Below are 17613 nucleotides of genomic sequence, written 5' to 3' on the forward strand. Positions count from 1 at the left end.
GACTGCTTAGCCAGATCCGTCTGTGGTTTTAATCAGTGCAGTTGTTTTGCATCTGGGCCTGTTTTTAATCCTTGTGTTTTTTTTAAATTTGCATTTCTGTTTAATTATTTTTCCTTGCATGTTTGTTTTTAAACTTTATGATTAACTCATTTGTGTGCGTGTGTGTTCTCGCAACTCAGTGCTGCAGCGCTACCCGCTTCGAGCCTAAGGAGAGAAGAGGGGATCGGGCGGCAATTAATTAATTAACAATTGCATTCGGCTTCGCATTCAACCGGGCTGGTTTTGCTCTCTGTGCAGGAACGGATCGGTGTTTGCTCAGAAATCAAATGGTTGCAAAGACGCCCACATTCTTGGCCTAGGAAACACCATTTTCTGGGAAGAAATAAAGAGTGGGGGGAAGGAGAGGTTTAAATGGCCCTACTGTCTCCGTGGAAGAAATGCCTGCTTATCTGGACGTCCATCATCCCTGGCTCATGATGTAATTTCTCTTCCAAGCCACCCAGTTATTCAGAGGAAAAGAGAAACTGCTGGTGGTATTTACAGCATATAGCATGGAAAATATATAAGACAGGATACTGCAGAGGTAGAAATGGTGCAGAAAAGATCAGTTGTCAGAATACTTCTCCAGCAAGCAAAGTCTAAAGCGTTTGGGGCATATCACTTTAGAAAAAGGGGAGGGATGTGATTGAAGTTTTATAAAACGGCCTTGAAAAAGAGGAGATCCCCCCCCCTTTTCTTTCTCCTCCCATAATTCTAGGGGACACTTGATTTAATACCATCTTTTACTCTTTACTCACATGAACACATGAAGCTGCCTTCTACTGAATCAGACCCTTGGTCCATCAAAGTCAGTATTATCTACTCAGACCGGCAGCGGCTCTCCAGGGTCTCAGGCAGGGGCCTTTCACATCACCTCCTTGCCCGGTCCCTTTAACTGGAGATGCCGGGGATTGAACCTGGGACCTTCTGCATGCCAAGCAGAGGCTCTACCACTGATTTAATTATTCTTATTGTTTCAAGAAAGCCTTCGGGAATGAGGCAAAACACATTCAACACTCTGCTCTGTTTTGCTTTTGGAGAACCTGGAGACACTCAAGCCAAGTGATGCTGCGCGGAAAAGCTGCAGTCGGATGCTCAGATTAGGATCAGAGAGCCCTGAGTTCAAATCCCTGTGACCCTGAGCCAGTCCCCCACACTCTCAAAGCTTAAACCACGTCACAGGGTTGTGGCGAGGAACAAATGGGGGAAAGAAAGATCGACGCTTGATGCCCTGAACCCCTTGGAGAAGAGGGTGGGATAAAAACACAAGAGAAAGATGGACCGAGGGGAAGAAGCACAAGGACTGAGTTGAGCTTCAGGAAGTAAAGAGCCTCAACGACGGGACCGCCAGGAAGCGAAGGGACAAAAAAGCAGAACGGAAAATGCAGTTTAAGGTTGACAGAAGACTGATGTCACCGAAGGAGCAAAGAGAATAAAGAAGAAGAAGAGTTGCCGACTTTCTCTACCACTTAAGGGAGACTCAAAACAGCTTACAAATCACCTTCCCTTCCCCTCCCCACAACAGACTCTGTGAGGTAGGTGGGGCTGAGAAAATGTTACTTGCCCAAAGTCACCCAGCTGGCTTCGTGTGTAGGAGTGGGGAAACAAATCCAGTTCACCAGATAAGCCTCTGCCGCTCCTGTGGAGGAGTGGGGAATCAAACCTGGTTCTCCAGATCAGACTCCACCACTCCAAACCACGGCTCTTAACCACTACATCAAGCTGCCTCCCAAACCTGTGGACAAAAGACCAGAGCTTTTTTTTTTTTAAAAAAAATCCTGTGTAGCTTTTTATTTGGCAAAACAAAAACCTGTACATTAGAAAAACACCTTTTTGATGTACGGAAGTGTCCGATCAAATACACAGGAAAAATAAAAGACCGACGCTTTAACCGAGGTAAAGAGGCCTCAAAATAGAGCTTTTATGCTTTTTGGGGTTGTTGTTGGCACGTCTTCTGTAACATGAACAAGCTCGCTCAACAAGACACAGCTAGCCACACGGAAATCCTCTTGACAAACGCCTCGTTTAAAAATTGCGGAACACGAAATCAGCTTTCCCGCGAAACCCAAAAACGTGGAGGTCTTCACATTTCGGAGTTGCACGCACGATTTACCGGGGGGGGGCTAGGCTAGGCGAATCCCAGAAATGGCATGACGCTTTGCTAACACACGCACCCGTTGGCTTTTAAAACGCAGGTCAGGCCTCGACCAAGTCAGAAACCGCATCGGCGAAAACGGGGTGCGGAGTTTGAACCGGCCGTTCCGATTGTTCATTTTTGCATTACGTCAAGTCCCCTAGGCGACAACGGAGACTCCACCGGGACGTGCCGAGAGGCCCTCGAGAAAACGCCCTCACGCCCCGTTTTCAGTTTTCCATCTGACTTGCCGGGTCTCCCGAGGTGAAGGGAGACCCTTCCGGCTTCGGCGTGGATAAGTGCTCCAACTCATAGCGCCCGTCAGCGCCGGCCACGTCGCCGCCTGAGGGATCTTCCCCCGCAGCCTGTTTTTTACTCCTTTTGTGGTCGATAATTTGCTGCAGCTGATGTCCGGCGTAGTCTGGTTTGGTGGTCAAAGGGCCGGCCGGCACCGATATCCCCAAGATGTCCGATACCATGTAGGGTCGGAGCCACCCCACTAGTGGGGTGCTGCCAGGATTGTAGTGAGCTTGTTTGTGGTAGAAAAGGAGACCGTCTACCTATAAAGAGACCATAAAGAGAGAGGGAATGAATCCGAACGATGGGTACCTCAGCACGCAGTCCAAGATCACTAGGGCCTACACCAGCGTGGTGTAGTGGTTATGAGCGGCGGACTCCAATCTGGTGAAGTGGGTTTAATTCCCCACTCCTCGACACGAGCGGCGGACTCTAATCTGGAGAACCGGGTTCGATTCCCCACTCTTCCACACGAGCGGCGGACTCTAATCTGGAGAACCAGGTTCGATTCCCCACTTCTCCACATACAAAGCTTGCTGGGTGACCCAGGGCCAGTCACAGTTCTCTCCGAACTCTCTCAGCCCCACCTACCTCACCAGGGGCCAGTTGTGGGGAGGGGAAGGGGAAGCGATCATAAGCCGCTTTGGGACTCCTTCAAGACAGAGAAAAGCGGGGTATAAAAACCAACTCTTCTCCACTGCGATACCGCACCCCTGCTCACCGAAGGATTTCCTATCACTCCTCGTCGGCTCCCGGGAGACGCAGTGCACAGAGACCCGGCGGTGGGATTTCCTCCAATTGGAGGCTTCGCTGAGTTCAGCTCAATCGGCTGGTTGCTTTTAAAGGCCATTTGTGTGTAAGGATATGATGAGTATGGAAAAAATAGACGGAAGCTGGCTTGGGAGGGGTGGGGGGGACAGGCAGAAAAAGAGAACAGCGTCGACACAGAGGGCTTTGCTGGGTATCAGTTATTCTGCTGCTCTGCCAACATCTCCCCCCACCCCAGCCGCTCCTGACTTAGAGACCGCATCCTCTTTCTCTAAAAGCTCCAGCCAGACAGATGCTAGACTCCTTTTTTGGAAAAAAGAAGAAAGCACCGATCGATACCTCTGTACTGCTGTACTGCTAAAGTTGGTAAATTTCTCCTTGGTGCCAAACTGGTCTTTCCCCAGATCCTATAAAAAGGAGGCATCAAGGATTAACCTTGTAAAAATGTCATTAAACACATGAAGCTGCCTTAAACTGGTCCATCAAAGTCAGTACTGTCTACTCAGACCGGCAGCGGCTCTCCAGGGTCTCAAGCAGAGGTCTTTCCCATCACCTACTTTGCCTAGTCCAGTGGTTCCCAACCTTTTTTTTTTGGCCATGCCCAACCTAAGCATCTCTAAAATCCTGATGACCCCCCCCCCACCCGTGACATATAATTCTGATCTAAACAAGCTTCCAAAGAACATGGCATCTATGAAAGAGAAAAATAAAAGAACGAAAGGACAGCTGAAGTAACTACTAAATAAAATAAAAATGCAAAAAATTCACTATTAATAACTCATTCTCGAATTGCCCCCCTTAAAAATCAAATTGGCCCCTGTGGGGCGTGTGCCCCATGTTGGGGACCACTGGCCTAGTCCCTTTAACTGGAGATGCCGGGGATTGAACCTGGGACCTTCTGCATGCCAAGCAGATGCTCTACCACTGAGCCACTGCCCCTCCCTGTCGTAAGGATGGGGTTCACAGATGCATGTACCCCCGACCTGACTGCACGTAGCACTATGGTCATATTGGGAGGCCCTGCGTCGTGCACCCCCGCCTTCTGAGGTTCGGTGGGTGGCCACCCAAGACAGGGCCTTCTTGGTTGTGGCACCAAAACCCTGAAACTCTCTCTCCAGGGAGATCCACCTGTTGCTGTCTTCAGCCAGCGAGTGAAGACTTTTTTTGTTTTGCTTGGCATTCCCTCAAGGATCCCTTTCTCCTGGCCAAGGCTTTTAATTGCCTTTTAAAATATCTTTGTACATACTGTAACTGTTTTTAATTTGTTTTAATGATGTGCGATTGCGGGGAGGGCTGACTAATGGTTTTTACAATACGATTTTATTACATCGCTGGCAAAGAAACCATCCTGGTGATCTAGTTTTCCGGTCTTCTTCAAAGGCGTCCGGGGGAGAAGCTCAAATCCTGAGGACCGGCTAATTCGTACCTCCCAGAAGGCTGCTTTGCTAAGGCAGACCAACCCCGAAGGGCGTACCTAATTTGCAAATTTAGCAGCCACCGCCACGACCTAATTTTTACGCGCATGCTAGAAGTCAAGCTACAGATAGTAGGCGTATTTCTATGACTAAGAAACATTTGGGGGCTGTCGCGCCCAAATGTTTTTTAAAAAACAACCCAAAATGTCTCAGCTCTGGGATGAAATTGTTACACACACACACCCCGCTGCTGTTCCAAGCTAAAGCCCTGAGATTTGGTACATGCATAGCCCAAAATCCCTTGTCTACAAGATAAAGGGAGGCTGCGGCTCAGTGGTAGAGCATCTGCTTGGCATGCAGAAGGCCCCAGGTTCAATCCCCGGCATCTCCAGTTAAAGGGACCAGGCAAGGAGGTGATGTGAAAGACCTCTGCCTGAGACCCTGGAGAGCCATGGAGAGGGGTTGTGGCTCAGTGGCAGAGCATCTGCTTGGCATGCAGAAGGTCCCAGGTTCAATCCCCGGCATCTCCAGTTAAATGGACCGGGGCAAGGAGGTGATGTGGAAGACCCCTGCCTGAGTCCCCGGAGAGCCGCTGCCGGTCTGAGTAGACAATACTGACTTTGATGGACCAAGGGTCTAATTCAGCAGAAGGCAGCTTCATGTGTTCATGTGTTAAAGGGGGACAAACACAGGATTTTTGTGCATTTCCTCCGGAACACAGGGGAACAACGTGACCCCCAAAATCTAGCTAGAAAAGCGAAAACCTGGTGCATTGCTCGAGATATCCAAGCAACAAGAAGGGTCTGCATGAAGGAAAATTGTGTGTTTTGCTCTCCAGATGGGGAGAATTTGGACTTTCATTTCATGATGAAGGAAAGCACTGCGACAGGAGAATGACAGGAGTGGAACATTGGCCTTTGGGAATTCCATTTGCAGTCAACGCCCTTGAATTATGTAAATAGAGCCTGGATAGATACAGATCGATCGATTGATCTTGTGACAGGTAATCCAAATGTGGCTACGAGCACGCATCTATTATTTTCTAGCCCGGTTGCTGGATCACGTGGAATACATTTCTTTAATTCATCTCCCATCAGGGAGGGCGAGCGGTTTGGCTTCCCGGCGCTGACCCCGCCCACACCGGCCTTACTTCCGCAAGGTTGCTGAACCATGTGTTTTCCAACCATACGGTGTGACCGAATGGCCCTTGAGACGCTTTCAGACACTCTTGTTTTGTTTTCGAGCAAAAAAAATGAATTCTAACAAGACGTTATAATCTGATTCCTTAACCTAGGCTCTGATAAAGCCAAATATCCCTTGATTATAAGAAAGGACATTTGTTCATTTCTGGCTGCAAATTTCTCTGGCTCCATCCAACTTAATGGCCCTAACAAGCCAAATGAGAATGAAAGCACGTCTGGAACGCCGGAGGCCATCAACCAATTAAATAATCATTAGCAGATTAACCTTTTGCCTTTTAACCGATCAATTCAGTTTAGGTGTACTAAATATTACCAGTACCTCAGCGTGGTTGTCTCCTAAAGCTAATGAGGTTCAGACGATTTATAGCTATAATTTACCGTTAGGCTGTGTTTTGTTCTTCATTTCTTTCTACAATCATGTTCCTGAACTTCAAATGCAGGGGGGAACCCAAAATACGCTAGCCTCTCTTGACACTGCCGCTCCATCCGTTTAAAATTAGGCCCGGTCAAAAACGGCCTCAATAAAGTAATGAACTCAACTGCAAGTTGATTTACCTGCCAATGAAACTAATTCAAAGCTAGCAACCCTGGACAGAAAAGGAAGATCACACTACTAAAACACAGATTTGAAAAAGTGTCGTAATACTTAGCAACCGTACATCACTACTGGCGTTCAAAGCACCTCACACACATAGCTAGTGTTTTGGTCTAAGATCTAGAAGGCCCGAGTTCAAACCCCCTTCTGGCCATGAAACTCACTGGGTGACTTGGAGCTCATCGTTATCTCTAAGCAGAACTTTCCTCGCAGGGTCGTTGTAATGATAAAACAGGAGAATGGGGGTGGGGGGATACGAATGCGATAGGAAGATCTTCACAGCGATCTACAGCCCAACAAGGTAGGCCAGCATTACAATCTAAATACTGCATGCAGAGGGACTCGTACCGCACGCCGGGTGGCCCCAGAAGAGATCTCAATTGGATCCGGGCTCATGCTGAGCCCCAAAACTATACCAGCTGTTACAGAAAACACCTCAACTCTGGAGAACGTTTGGCCTCTTTCAAATCAAGAGAAACAGACTTGCATTAAAATACCGGGGCACGAAAGTGGATTCGGCAAGGAATCTATGCAGGAAAAGTCCTGAGAAACAGGAGAGCCGGCTGACAGAGAGAAGAAGAGTAGGCTTTTATACCCCACTTTTTCTCTACCTTTGAGGAGTCTCAAACCGGCTTACAATCACCTTCCCTTCCCCTCCCCACAACAGACACCTTTTGAGGTCGGTGGGACTGAGAGAGCTCTAAGAGAACTGTGACTAGCCCAAGGTCACCCAGCAGGCTTCGTGTGGAGGAGCGGGGAAACCAACCGGGTTTACCAGATGAGCCTCCGCCGCTCATGTGGAGGAGTGGGGAAGCAAACCCGGCTCTCCAGATTAGAGTCCATCGCTCCAAACCACCGCTCCTAACCACGCTGGCTCTTAGGGTAAGGAGACAGACAGGGCATTAAATAAACAAGAGAGAAAGAGCGTGGAAGACTCTTCTGTGGCCTGGCAGCGTTCTATGTTGCTGTCGCCTGAATCCCTCCCTCCTCCTTCTCCAGCCCCTCTTGTTTATTTAATGCCCTGTCTGTCTCCTCACCCTGAGTCACGGTCCTGATGCCAGCGGAACCGGGAAAGGGGGCTAAAGTTACTGTCTGCAAATAAAACCAGGATTTGACCGGGAAGCGTCAGCCTTTTCCTCTTGGGGAAACCGGAGGTGTTGAACTCTCAAGGCAAATGGAACAGGCTTGGCCCTAGCCTTAAACTCGACTTATTGCTCACGCCTCCATGTCTCTTCTCCTCCCCAAACCTTGTATCTGATGAACGGGAGCTTCAGCTCTTCAAAGCTTTCACCCCGAAATTCTTGTTGGTCTCGAAGGTGCTGCTGGACTCGAATCTGGATCTTCAGCTTGCAGACCAAGTTCAAGAAACTATCCCCAGATCTAGAGCAGGTGTCCCCACCGTGGTTTGCCTGATTTCGAGAATGCATTGTTATCCTGCCCCTCTTCCCAGGCGCTCAAGGCGATGCGGGTGGTTCTCCCCGCCTCTATTTTATCCTCTCGACAACCCTGCGAGGTACGCGAGGCTGAGTGCGCGTGACTCGCTCCGCGTCACCCAGGGCAGAGTGAGGGTTTGAAATCGGGTCTCCCAGATCCTAGGTCCAATATTCTGGCTGCTATGCCACTCTGGCTGTTACATCACGTAGCCCCACTTCTCTCTTTCTTACCTGCACGGCAGGTAAATTTATCTCTGGCTAACAAAGGGCTTGTGTGTTAAGTGCCGTCAAGTCGCCTCCGACTCATGGCGACCCTATGAATCAATGTCCTCTAAAACGTCCCATCTTTGACAGCCTTGCTCAGGTCTTGCAAACTGAGGGCTGTGGCTTCCTTTATAGCAGTGGTTCCCAACCTTTTTTTGACCAGGGACCACTAGGACTTTTTTGTTCGGTGCAGGGACCCCAAGGTTCAAAATAAAAATTCCAAGAATTTGAAAATAAACTTTAATCATAACTGTTAGTTAAACATTAAACTTAGAATAATATTTGAATATATTTTTATAATAGAGAACTTTTAATTGAAAATATTAATTTATTATGGGTTTATAACTTTGTTTCGCGGACCTTAATTTAGTTCTCGCGGACCCCTGGGGGTCCACGGACCCCCGGTTGGGAACCAGTACTTTATAGAGTCAATCCATCTCTTGTTGGATCTTCCTCTTTTCCTGCTGCCCTCAACTTTTCCTAGCATGACTGTCTTTTCTAGTGACTCTTGCCTTCTCATAGCAAGGGGCTTATCTGGCTTCAAAGCCCCAGAACTGTGTGGAAAAACCCTCTAAACACCAGTTTCCATTTACAGACTATTTACTCCTCTGAGAAACCACCAGCAAGAATCAGACGTGGCTCCCTCTGCTGGGAAGAGCCGAGAACTACCATCATCTATGCCCCAAATTAAAGCAGATTAAGGCACCTGGCATACCGCTTTTTAAAGGTGGGACAAGCTTCACGCGAGCTCGACCCCACCACGCCCATTTTGGCTCCGACTGGGTTGTGCGCCTTACTTTTTGGAACAGCAAATCCACCTGAAAGTGCACCAAGCTTCCGGAGTTACGCAGGTCTCTGCGTCAAGCAGGATGGAAAAGACGGCTAATTCTAAGGGCTGCTGTTAACACAACTGACAGTAAGCCTGGCTAGCCGGACCTTAGTATATTGTTTGAAACAACAGGGGTGTATCTAAAGTCCAAACTTATGGCTAAAGTTTGCCCCAAAGAAAGTTGGGAATTTAGTTTGGCGAGAATCTCCAGAATTCTTCGCTAGAGATCTCAAGCTGATTTGACTGGCGGTGCAATTTGTTAAAAACGTTGTTCTGGCAGTAGCTGCCCCCACAGCACAAGGATCTTTACTGGGCGACTGAAGGTCAGCTGCAGCAGCCATTTTGTGGCTGGCTCCGCCTCCTGCAGCAGCCATTTTGCGGCTGCGCCCACCGCGCCACGTCTGAATCCCCGAGAACTTCATAAAAGTGACAGAACAGGCAAAATTAACCATGCACGAATATTACTGAAAGGGATGTCTGTCCACGGAAGGCCCATCGAGAAACACTACCGGCATCTGCAGACTGAGAGTAATATCCATGCTTCACATGGGGCTACTCACCTCTCTGAGCAAGAGAGGTTTTCCTCCGTCGGAACCGGCCTTGCAAAACAGGTCGAAGGTTGCTTACCTCGAAGGGGAAATCTGTGGCCAGAACTTCACACAGGCTTTCGTTGGTGCAGGGGTAATTCTGCAGGCCCACAAACCTAAACTGGAAGGGGGGGATTAATTGGATTTAGATACGTACACTCCCCACTTATCTCCCCAATGGGTAGGGTTGCCAACCTCCAGATAACTGACGTTTTAGATAACAGCTGGAGATCTCCTGCTATTACAACTGATCGCCAGCTGATTGAGATCAGTTCCCCTGGAGAAAATAGCCACTTTGGCAATGGGACTCTATGGCATTGAAGTCTTTCCCCTCCCCAAACCCCGCCCTCCTCAGGCTCCACCCCAAAAACCTCCCACCGCTGGCAAAGAGGGATCTGGCAACCCTACCAATGGAGACCCCAAAGTAGCTTACAATATAGGTTAGGCTGGGACAGCTTCCATAGCAGAGCGGGGATTCGAACCCGCATCTCCTGGATAATAATCCCACACTCTATCCGCTGTGTCACATCAGCTCAGAGAAATAGCTTGCATGATAAAGAAAAGAAGAAGAAGAGTTGGTTTTTATATGCCGACTTTCTCTACCGCTTAAGGGAGACTCAAACCGGCTTACAATCACCTTCCCTCCCCCTCCCCACGACAAACACCCTGTGAGGTAGGTGGGGCTGAGAGAGCTGTAACTTGCCCAAGGTTACCCAACTGGCTAAATGTGGAGGAGTGGGGAAACAAATCCAGTTCACCAGATTAGCCTCCGCCGCTCATGTGGAGGAGTGGGGAATCGAACCTGGTTCTCCAGATCAGCCTCCACTGCTCCAAACCACCGCTCTTAACCACTACACCACGGTGGCTCCCTGGGCTTTATACCACAGTGACGCCTCGTCGTCTCATAGGGGACAATTTAAACAAACCACAGTTTGTTGCGATGTCAGAACAAAACCGCGGACATCTCCGGAACAGAGCGATTCACTGCGGGTCCAATCCTTCAAGGTACACGCAGGAACTATTGTGGCAATCGGCTCTTATGGGTAAATTATGAACACGACCGACAGCTACAGTCATCTTCAAAGGCCCCCGCCTTCTGTGGTTAGTCGGGTGAAAACCCGGGACAGGGCCTTCTCGGTCATGGCACCAACGCTCTCAAACTCTCTCCCCAGGGAGATTCGCCTGTCCCCTACTGTTGCCATCTCCTGCCAGCGGGGGAAACCTTTTTTTCCCCCCATTTCGCATTCACTCAACGATCCCTAGCCAATGTTTTAAGTGCCCTTGTGAGGGCAGAAAGGCGGGATTATAAATTTTGTAAATAAATTTTAAAAAATGAACATGTTCTCCAATTTGTTTTTTAAGACAGCCACTAAAATGTACCATCCGTGAAAACTCTCCAATGGTTACGAGTCAGATAAGCTCTGTTGTGGCCAGCTTTGGGCTTTGTTTCCCCTTTTGCAAGCAGAATATATGCCGGAAAGAAACCCGTCCCTGGGGAAGAACAGGGCTGGTTTTCATTTACATCTGCATTTTTTTAAATCAAACGACGCAGTTAGCAACATCCAAGAAGAGGCCTAAATCTCACCAGCTGCTACGGAAGGAAAAGCAACACCTATTTAATTTTCTAAAAGGTTCACGCACGCGACCGGGGAAGACACTTTGCTCCAAGACGTTTCTGCATCCAGGAACGGCAGGTAGACGTAATCTCTTCCCAGATTAAAATTAAAATGTTGCATGTTTTGGTAGAGGGGGGGAAAGACTTACTGGATTCAGCCGACTTTTCTCTTCCAGACCAGCCTCCTCTTCCATTTTGGAACGAAGCCAGTAAAACCTGAAATCTGTCTGCAGAAGGGAGACAACAATCTTGTTAAGGACTAGCAGCCTTGCGCGGATATATTTAGAAGCTTTTCAGCTCACCCTTCCTTCCAGGGAGCTTAAATAGCGATGCCTTCCCTGTGTCTTTTCCACACTGACTTGGGCTGACAGTAGGGTTGCCAACCTCCAGGTAATTTTTGATTTGATATAATACAGTAGTACTAGGTATCCTTAGGAGCCCCGTGGCGCAGAGTGTTAAGCTGCAGTACTGCAGTCAAAAGCTCTGCTCACGACCTGAGTTCGATCCCGACGGAAGTCGGTTTCAGGTAGCCGGGTCAAGGTTGACTCAGCCTTCCATCCTTCCGAGGTCGGTCAAATGAGTACCCAGCTTGCTGGGGGTAAAGGGAAGATGACTGGGGAAGGCACTGGCAAACCACCCCGCAAACAAAGTCTGCCTAGAAAACGTCGGGATGTGACGTCTCCCCATGGGTCAGGAATGACCGGGTGCTTGCACAGGGGACCTTTACCTTTACCTTTACTAGGTATCCTTGCCTTTCTGTGGTGATTTCAGGTTTAGCCACACTATTGAACACAGAGGTGTTATAATTTGTGTAACCTCCAGGTAACAGCTGGAAATCACCTACTATTACAACTGATCTCCAGCAGATAGAGATCAGTTCGCCTAGAGAAAAATGCCACTTGGGCCATTGGACTCTATGGCATTGACGTCCCTCCCCTCCCCAAGCCCCGCCCTCAGGCTCCGCCCCACCAGTGGCGAAGAGGGACCTGGCAACCCCAGCTGAGAGGCCCAAGGTCGGCCAGCCAGCGTTATGGAAATACGGGGATTGGAACCCAGCTCTCCCCGATCCGAGTTCGGATGCTAGAACCGCTAGGCCACGCTGGCTGCCAGGCGGCCAATGTGGGGAAGACGGGTACCTGGCAGTCGTAGACGGGGTGGCCGCGCCAGCACATCACATCCAAGACGTAGTACGTCTGCTGGGCCTCGTTGTAGATGCAATCGAGGATTGTGTAGTCTGCGCGCAACAATGCGGAAGAGATTAATCTATGTCCTTGGCTCTCTAGAGGTAGGAGCAAAGGTCCCGAAATACCCAAGTGCATCTGTTCCACTCAGCCTGGCCGGCTCGCAAGATTTCAGCTATTCCCGCCCAGCTAGGGCAGCAATGCCCTCTTGAGTTTGAACCAGTGGTTCCCAAACGTTTTGGGCCACCGCCCCCTTGGTTCCTTAAACTCAACCCCAGCGCCCCCTCCCCCATCCTATGAAAAGCATTGTTCAAAATAGGGGTTTGCATGACTCACTAAAGAAGATAATAACAATAAAATTTCAAAACAGTAACAATTAATTGCACACCTATTCAAAATCAAATTAAAGCAGATAATGAGAAGGAACGCATCTTGGTCATCTTCTGGGCATGTAGTAGGGGTCACTGGGGGTGTGGGGGGTAGGTAGCTGTAAATTTCCTGCATTGTGCAGGGGGTTGGACTAGATGACCCTGGTGGTCCCTTCCAACTCTATGATTCTAAAACTTTTTAAATTTGCAATGTATTCAACAAAACTGATGAGCTTGATCCAGCAGTACCAGCTCTTCAAAGTCTGGGGGGGAAATTCTGATAGTTCCCACCAAATTTGCCAGCATGGGGCCATAGCTTGATCTATTGTAAATTAGGGAACAACACAGTTGAAGGGGCCCACCTCTAGTGCCCCCCTGTCTCTTAATGCCCCCCTAGGTAATCCCACTGCCCCCCAGGGGGTGGTACTGCCCACTTTGGGAACCACTGGTTTAAACTCTCCTCTCCTCTACCTGATCCAGAACGAGGGGACGCCGGTAGCGTTCAGATGTCACAACAAAATCTGAGTGTGTGAAGGGCACCGATGTTGTCCTGACTAAGAGTTGAGGTTGCATTGTACACAAGTCCGACTGCAACAAAAGAAAGCCCCTGAGGTGAGCAAGGGAAGCAACAGGAGGGAACTCGGATAGGGTTCAATAGCGTCTTTGCAATTCCAGGACAAGAGAGAGGGTCCTAAAAGACGGTTGGGCCGGGAAGCCTCAGGCAGGGCTCGAACAGAAATGATGTCACATCTCTAAGCCAAATACTTCTTTGCCCCTCCAAACATCAAAATTACCTTTCGCCGTCGACGAGTTGCGGCGGTTTCCCCCAGGTAAGAGAGAAGGGAAGCGGTTGACGCAGAAGCCACTTTTGGTATAAGCTGCAGTAGAGCCCTGTGAGAAGGAAAGGAGAAAACGAATTAAATTCAATCATGTAACAGGATTTGTGGGCTGGAGGCATTTGGTTCCAGCATGGTGTAGTGGTTAAGAGCGGTGGTTTGGGATGGTGGATTCTGATCTGGAGAACCGGGTTTGATTCCCCACTCCTCCCCATGAGTGGCGGCGCTAATCCGGTGAACGGGATTGGTTTCCCCACTCCTCCACACGAAGCCAGCTGGGTGGCCTTGGGCTAGTCACAGCTCTCTCAGCCCCACCTACATCACCGGGTGTCTGTTGTGGGGAAGGGAAGGCGATTGTGAGCCGGTTTGATTCTGCCTTAAGTGGTAGAGAAAGTCGGCATATAAAAACCAACTCTTCTTCTTCTAACCAAAAAGGTTGGGAGGAAAAAACCCTTATATATGGAATTATGAATGTCATCAAATTCCATCAATCTTTGGTTACACACACACACATATATATAGATAGAGGCATAGTTTTTAACCAAACGCGATCATACCCAGCCAGAGATGTTGTTAGTCTTTAAGGTGCTCCTGGACTCTTGCTCTTTTCTACTGCTAGTGACAGACCATCATGGTTACCCATCTCGATCCTAAATAAAATTGTTCTCAGCTGCCCCCTAGAGACTGAAAGTGAGGGGGCCAGGTGCAACTCCCTGGGGTTCCATAATCATGGGGCTGCCACCCAAAAGGTCCTCTCTTGTGTACCCACCAAATGAGCTTCTTTGGTCAATGGGGCAGCCAGGAGGGCCTCTCCCTGTGATCTCAATTCCCAGGTAGGAACATAAGGGAGAAAGTCCTTCCGATACCCCCAGTCCCAATTCATACAGATGAGGGAGGAGCCCGGGCATACTTGGACGACTAGCGAAATATGTGGGGAGCTGGGTTCAAGACCAGCAAGAGAAGCTCTTTCCTGGGCTGTCTGGAGTTGTGATCTCTTACCCTTGAACTCACGACTAGGGCCCTCTTCCCCACAGGGCACACGACTAAAATCCACTCTTGCGCCAAATCCGGAGGGATGTCAATCAGCCATTCAGACAGCATCAACTGGAAGGGAGGAAAAGAGCTGCACTTTTAGTACTGGGTGCTCCAGCGTGTAAACTTAGGGCCCCTCTAAGCGCCAATGCTCCCTTCCCCGACCGCTCACCTGGTTGGCATAATGCTTGGGTAACTTCTTCCTCACTTCCACCTCCATGCCTTCGACATCTTCCTCGGCTTCTTCCTTCTCTTCTTCATCCAACCCTGTCCAGTCATCTTCCGCCAGCCTTCTTGCATGGTTCACATAATCCAGTCGCTTACTTCAGAGGAGAAGGGGGAGAAATAAAAAAGACGGGACCTGAAGAACTCTTGGAATTACAACTCATCTCAAAAGGTCAGTTCACCCGGAGAAAACGGCTGCTTCGGAGGGTGGACTGCATAGCATTATACTCTGCCGAGATCCCCACTCCCTAAACCCTGCCCTCCTCAGGCTCAACCCCCTCCAAATCTCCAATAATTTCCCAACCAAGAGTTGGCAACCCTAGCGAGAGTCCTCAAGTGAACACCATTTCTATTGAAACATCTCATGTTCGTTAAGAGAAAGAACAATAGGGATATATTTTGCCTATTTATTGATAGATTTTATATCTGGGGACAGCTGCCTCAGGAGCAAGAGGCAGCCCGTACATCCCTTCCATAAACAAACAATAAATCTGCATCCAACACCCGGAACTGAGTTCGAATCCTGTCCGAAGGATCAAATTTGCCAGCCACCTCGACGACAGAGCTGTGGTCTTGAGTCTATCAGCCAAGCAAACAGGAACGGCAGTAATTATTCACTCTGTTAGGGCCATGTGGGGAAAAAGAGGAATTTAAAATCAACTGAGCACTTCGATTTTTTTTAAAAAGCCAGCATGAGATCTACTAAACACTTCAAGACTCCCACACATTCTTTTATTGGGTGAGGGGGATCAGAGGATAAAAAGCACTTGCTAAAAAATCAGTTTATTCGCCCACAGGGATCCTCAGCCTGTAACCTCAGAAAAAGAAAAGAAAGAACATTGTATGTTTAATATCCTAAGGCCTCCTCCAAACTGTGGGTGGATTCCATGTCACACACAAAGCCAAGCGCCAGAAACATCCAGCTGGTAAAAGGCTTCACTGGTACATTCGCCCCTTGAAAATTTGGTAAGAAACTGTAGGGGGAGACCTAGATTGCATACCACTAGGCGTTTAAAAAAAAAAAGGCACATGACAAAATAAACCCTTTCTTTCGATGTGCAGTTTGAAGAACTCTGCACACAAAAGTTTCTGTTAGAACAGAACTCTCCCAAGCATAATCCAAAAAAGAGGGAGGGGAACCGACAGGTTTTTGGGGGGCCAACCCAAAATAATGCTCAAGCTTTCAAGTTCTCCGGAACTCTTCCTTGGGCTATGTAGGGTTGTCAGCTCTGGGTTGGGAAATACGTGCAGATTTGAGGGGTGCAGCGTTAGGAGGGCGGGGTTTGGGGAAGGGGGGGACTTCATTGGGGTATAATGCCATAAAGTCCACCTTCCAAAGCTGCCATTTTCTCCAGGGGAACTGATCTCTGCTGCCTGACAATCAGTTGCCATCCCAGGAGATCTCCAGCCACTACCAGGAGGTTTGACAAGAAATACGCAGCCGCTATGGGATAAATTTAACCCTTATAATATAATGAATCAAAACACAGCTTCAAAAAATTAAACTTATATTCATAAAGAAGTCTTCATATACACGTAAGACAATATTACGAGTGCATCCTCATTCTTTCATACGATGCAAAAAGCAGCCTCAATATTGTTCGTTCGCAATAATAATATAATATAATAATGGCAGCAGTCCAAACAAATGGGTGGTACAGGTTTCCGGTAGCTTCTCCGTTTCAGTTATGATCTTCTTCAGCCACCCTTTCTTCAGCGCAAACCTGTTGTTTTTCTGCCACTCCGCTGTTTATTTTCAACAGTTGCCACTTTTCATAATTTTACCCGATTTCAGCCGGTCAAAATACATTCAGTATTTCCTAGGCATATCACCACTTCATATCGATGCCTTTCTCCTAATAACACATAATATATATTGAAGCTGTGTACATTGTAAAAGGTAAGGCAAAGGTCCCCTGTGCAAGCACCGGGTCATTCCTGACCCATGGGGTGACGTCACATCCCGCGTTTCCTAGGCAGACTTTGTTTACGGGGTGGTTTGCCAGTGACTTCCCCAGGTGTACGTTGTAACCCACACATAATATATATTGAAGCTGTGTACACTGCAATGCCTTTCCCTCCGGGTGCAATCACAACCTTCCAGAGACGGCTCTTACGTTTTCTGAAGTTCCAGGAGCCGGCGCCTTCTCTCGGCCTGCTCCAGGGAACTGTACTTGGCCTTGTACTGCCCCAGGCGCGGGTGGGGGGTGGCCGTGCTGTTGAGATCCTGCGACACGCTGAAGTTGCACGCCAGCGCTCGACTCAGCTCCTCCATTTCGCCTGTCCGGGGAGAAAGAAACCAGAATAAACAGGCCGGCAGGGCAAAACTGCATCTCCTTCCATCTGGGGCCCTGCAGCAAAATAAGCCTTTTGTGGTTTCCTTTGTTTTTGTTTCCCCCACACACTTTATTTTGCTTTTAGCTTTGTCGTTTTCCCGGCACTTTGTTTTACTCTTAGCTTTGTTTGAACTTCTGATCGCAGTGTACAGTTTTCAAAGCAGAAAAGCGACACAAAAACTCTCCCTGCGTAAATAAAGAACTTGCCCAAGAGACCCTACGGGTAGGGTTGCCAGCTTCCAGGTGGTCCAAACTGGAAAAAGGCTGGGCACTGTAATGGTAATTACTAAGTAAGGAAAACAGTACCAAAACCAATTTGCCAACAAATGGTGCTATATTACAAGGGCAACAACAAACAGACAAAAACGTATGTACACGACACCTACATGGTATGAAGACCAAAATATCAAAACCTGGCATAATTCTAATACAATGCTTTAGAGATCTGCTTGGAACC

The 17613-nt window shown here is 48.5% G+C and overlaps 1 protein-coding gene across 1 annotated transcript; it reads right to left on the minus strand.

Moving 5' to 3' along the window:
* Positions 1 to 2402: 2402 nt before the first annotated feature.
* On the minus strand, positions 2403 to 17095 carry SNUPN (snurportin 1). The gene is made up of 8 exons (XM_056865910.1): positions 16938 to 17095; positions 14768 to 14918; positions 14563 to 14667; positions 13522 to 13618; positions 12315 to 12412; positions 11328 to 11405; positions 9604 to 9684; positions 2403 to 2733 (listed from the first exon to the last, which is right to left on the minus strand). The coding sequence occupies exons 1-8, from the start codon at positions 17093 to 17095 to the stop codon at positions 2404 to 2406; spliced, it is 1098 nt and encodes a 365-aa protein (XP_056721888.1). The 3' UTR covers position 2403.
* Between the last annotated feature and the right edge of the window lie 518 nt (positions 17096 to 17613).

Source organism: Euleptes europaea, chromosome 20 (genome assembly GCF_029931775.1).
Source record: "Euleptes europaea isolate rEulEur1 chromosome 20, rEulEur1.hap1, whole genome shotgun sequence".
Lineage (NCBI taxonomy): Eukaryota > Metazoa > Chordata > Lepidosauria > Squamata > Sphaerodactylidae > Euleptes > Euleptes europaea.

What these genes read in the sequence shown, in the direction of transcription:
- SNUPN (XM_056865910.1), bottom strand. Translation starts at nt 17,095, where the DNA reads ATGGAGGAGCTGAGTCGAGCGCTGGCGTGCAACTTCAGCGTGTCGCAG. An exon ending in CCCTAGTCGTGAGTTCAAGG is followed by an intron (nt 13,619 to 14,562) that starts GTAAGAGATCAC and finishes TCCTTCTCACAG; the next exon opens with GGCTCTACTGCAGCTTATAC. An exon ending in ACCCCGTCTACGACTGCCAG is followed by an intron (nt 11,406 to 12,314) that starts GTACCCGTCTTC and finishes TCCCTTCTGCAG; the next exon opens with ACAGATTTCAGGTTTTACTG.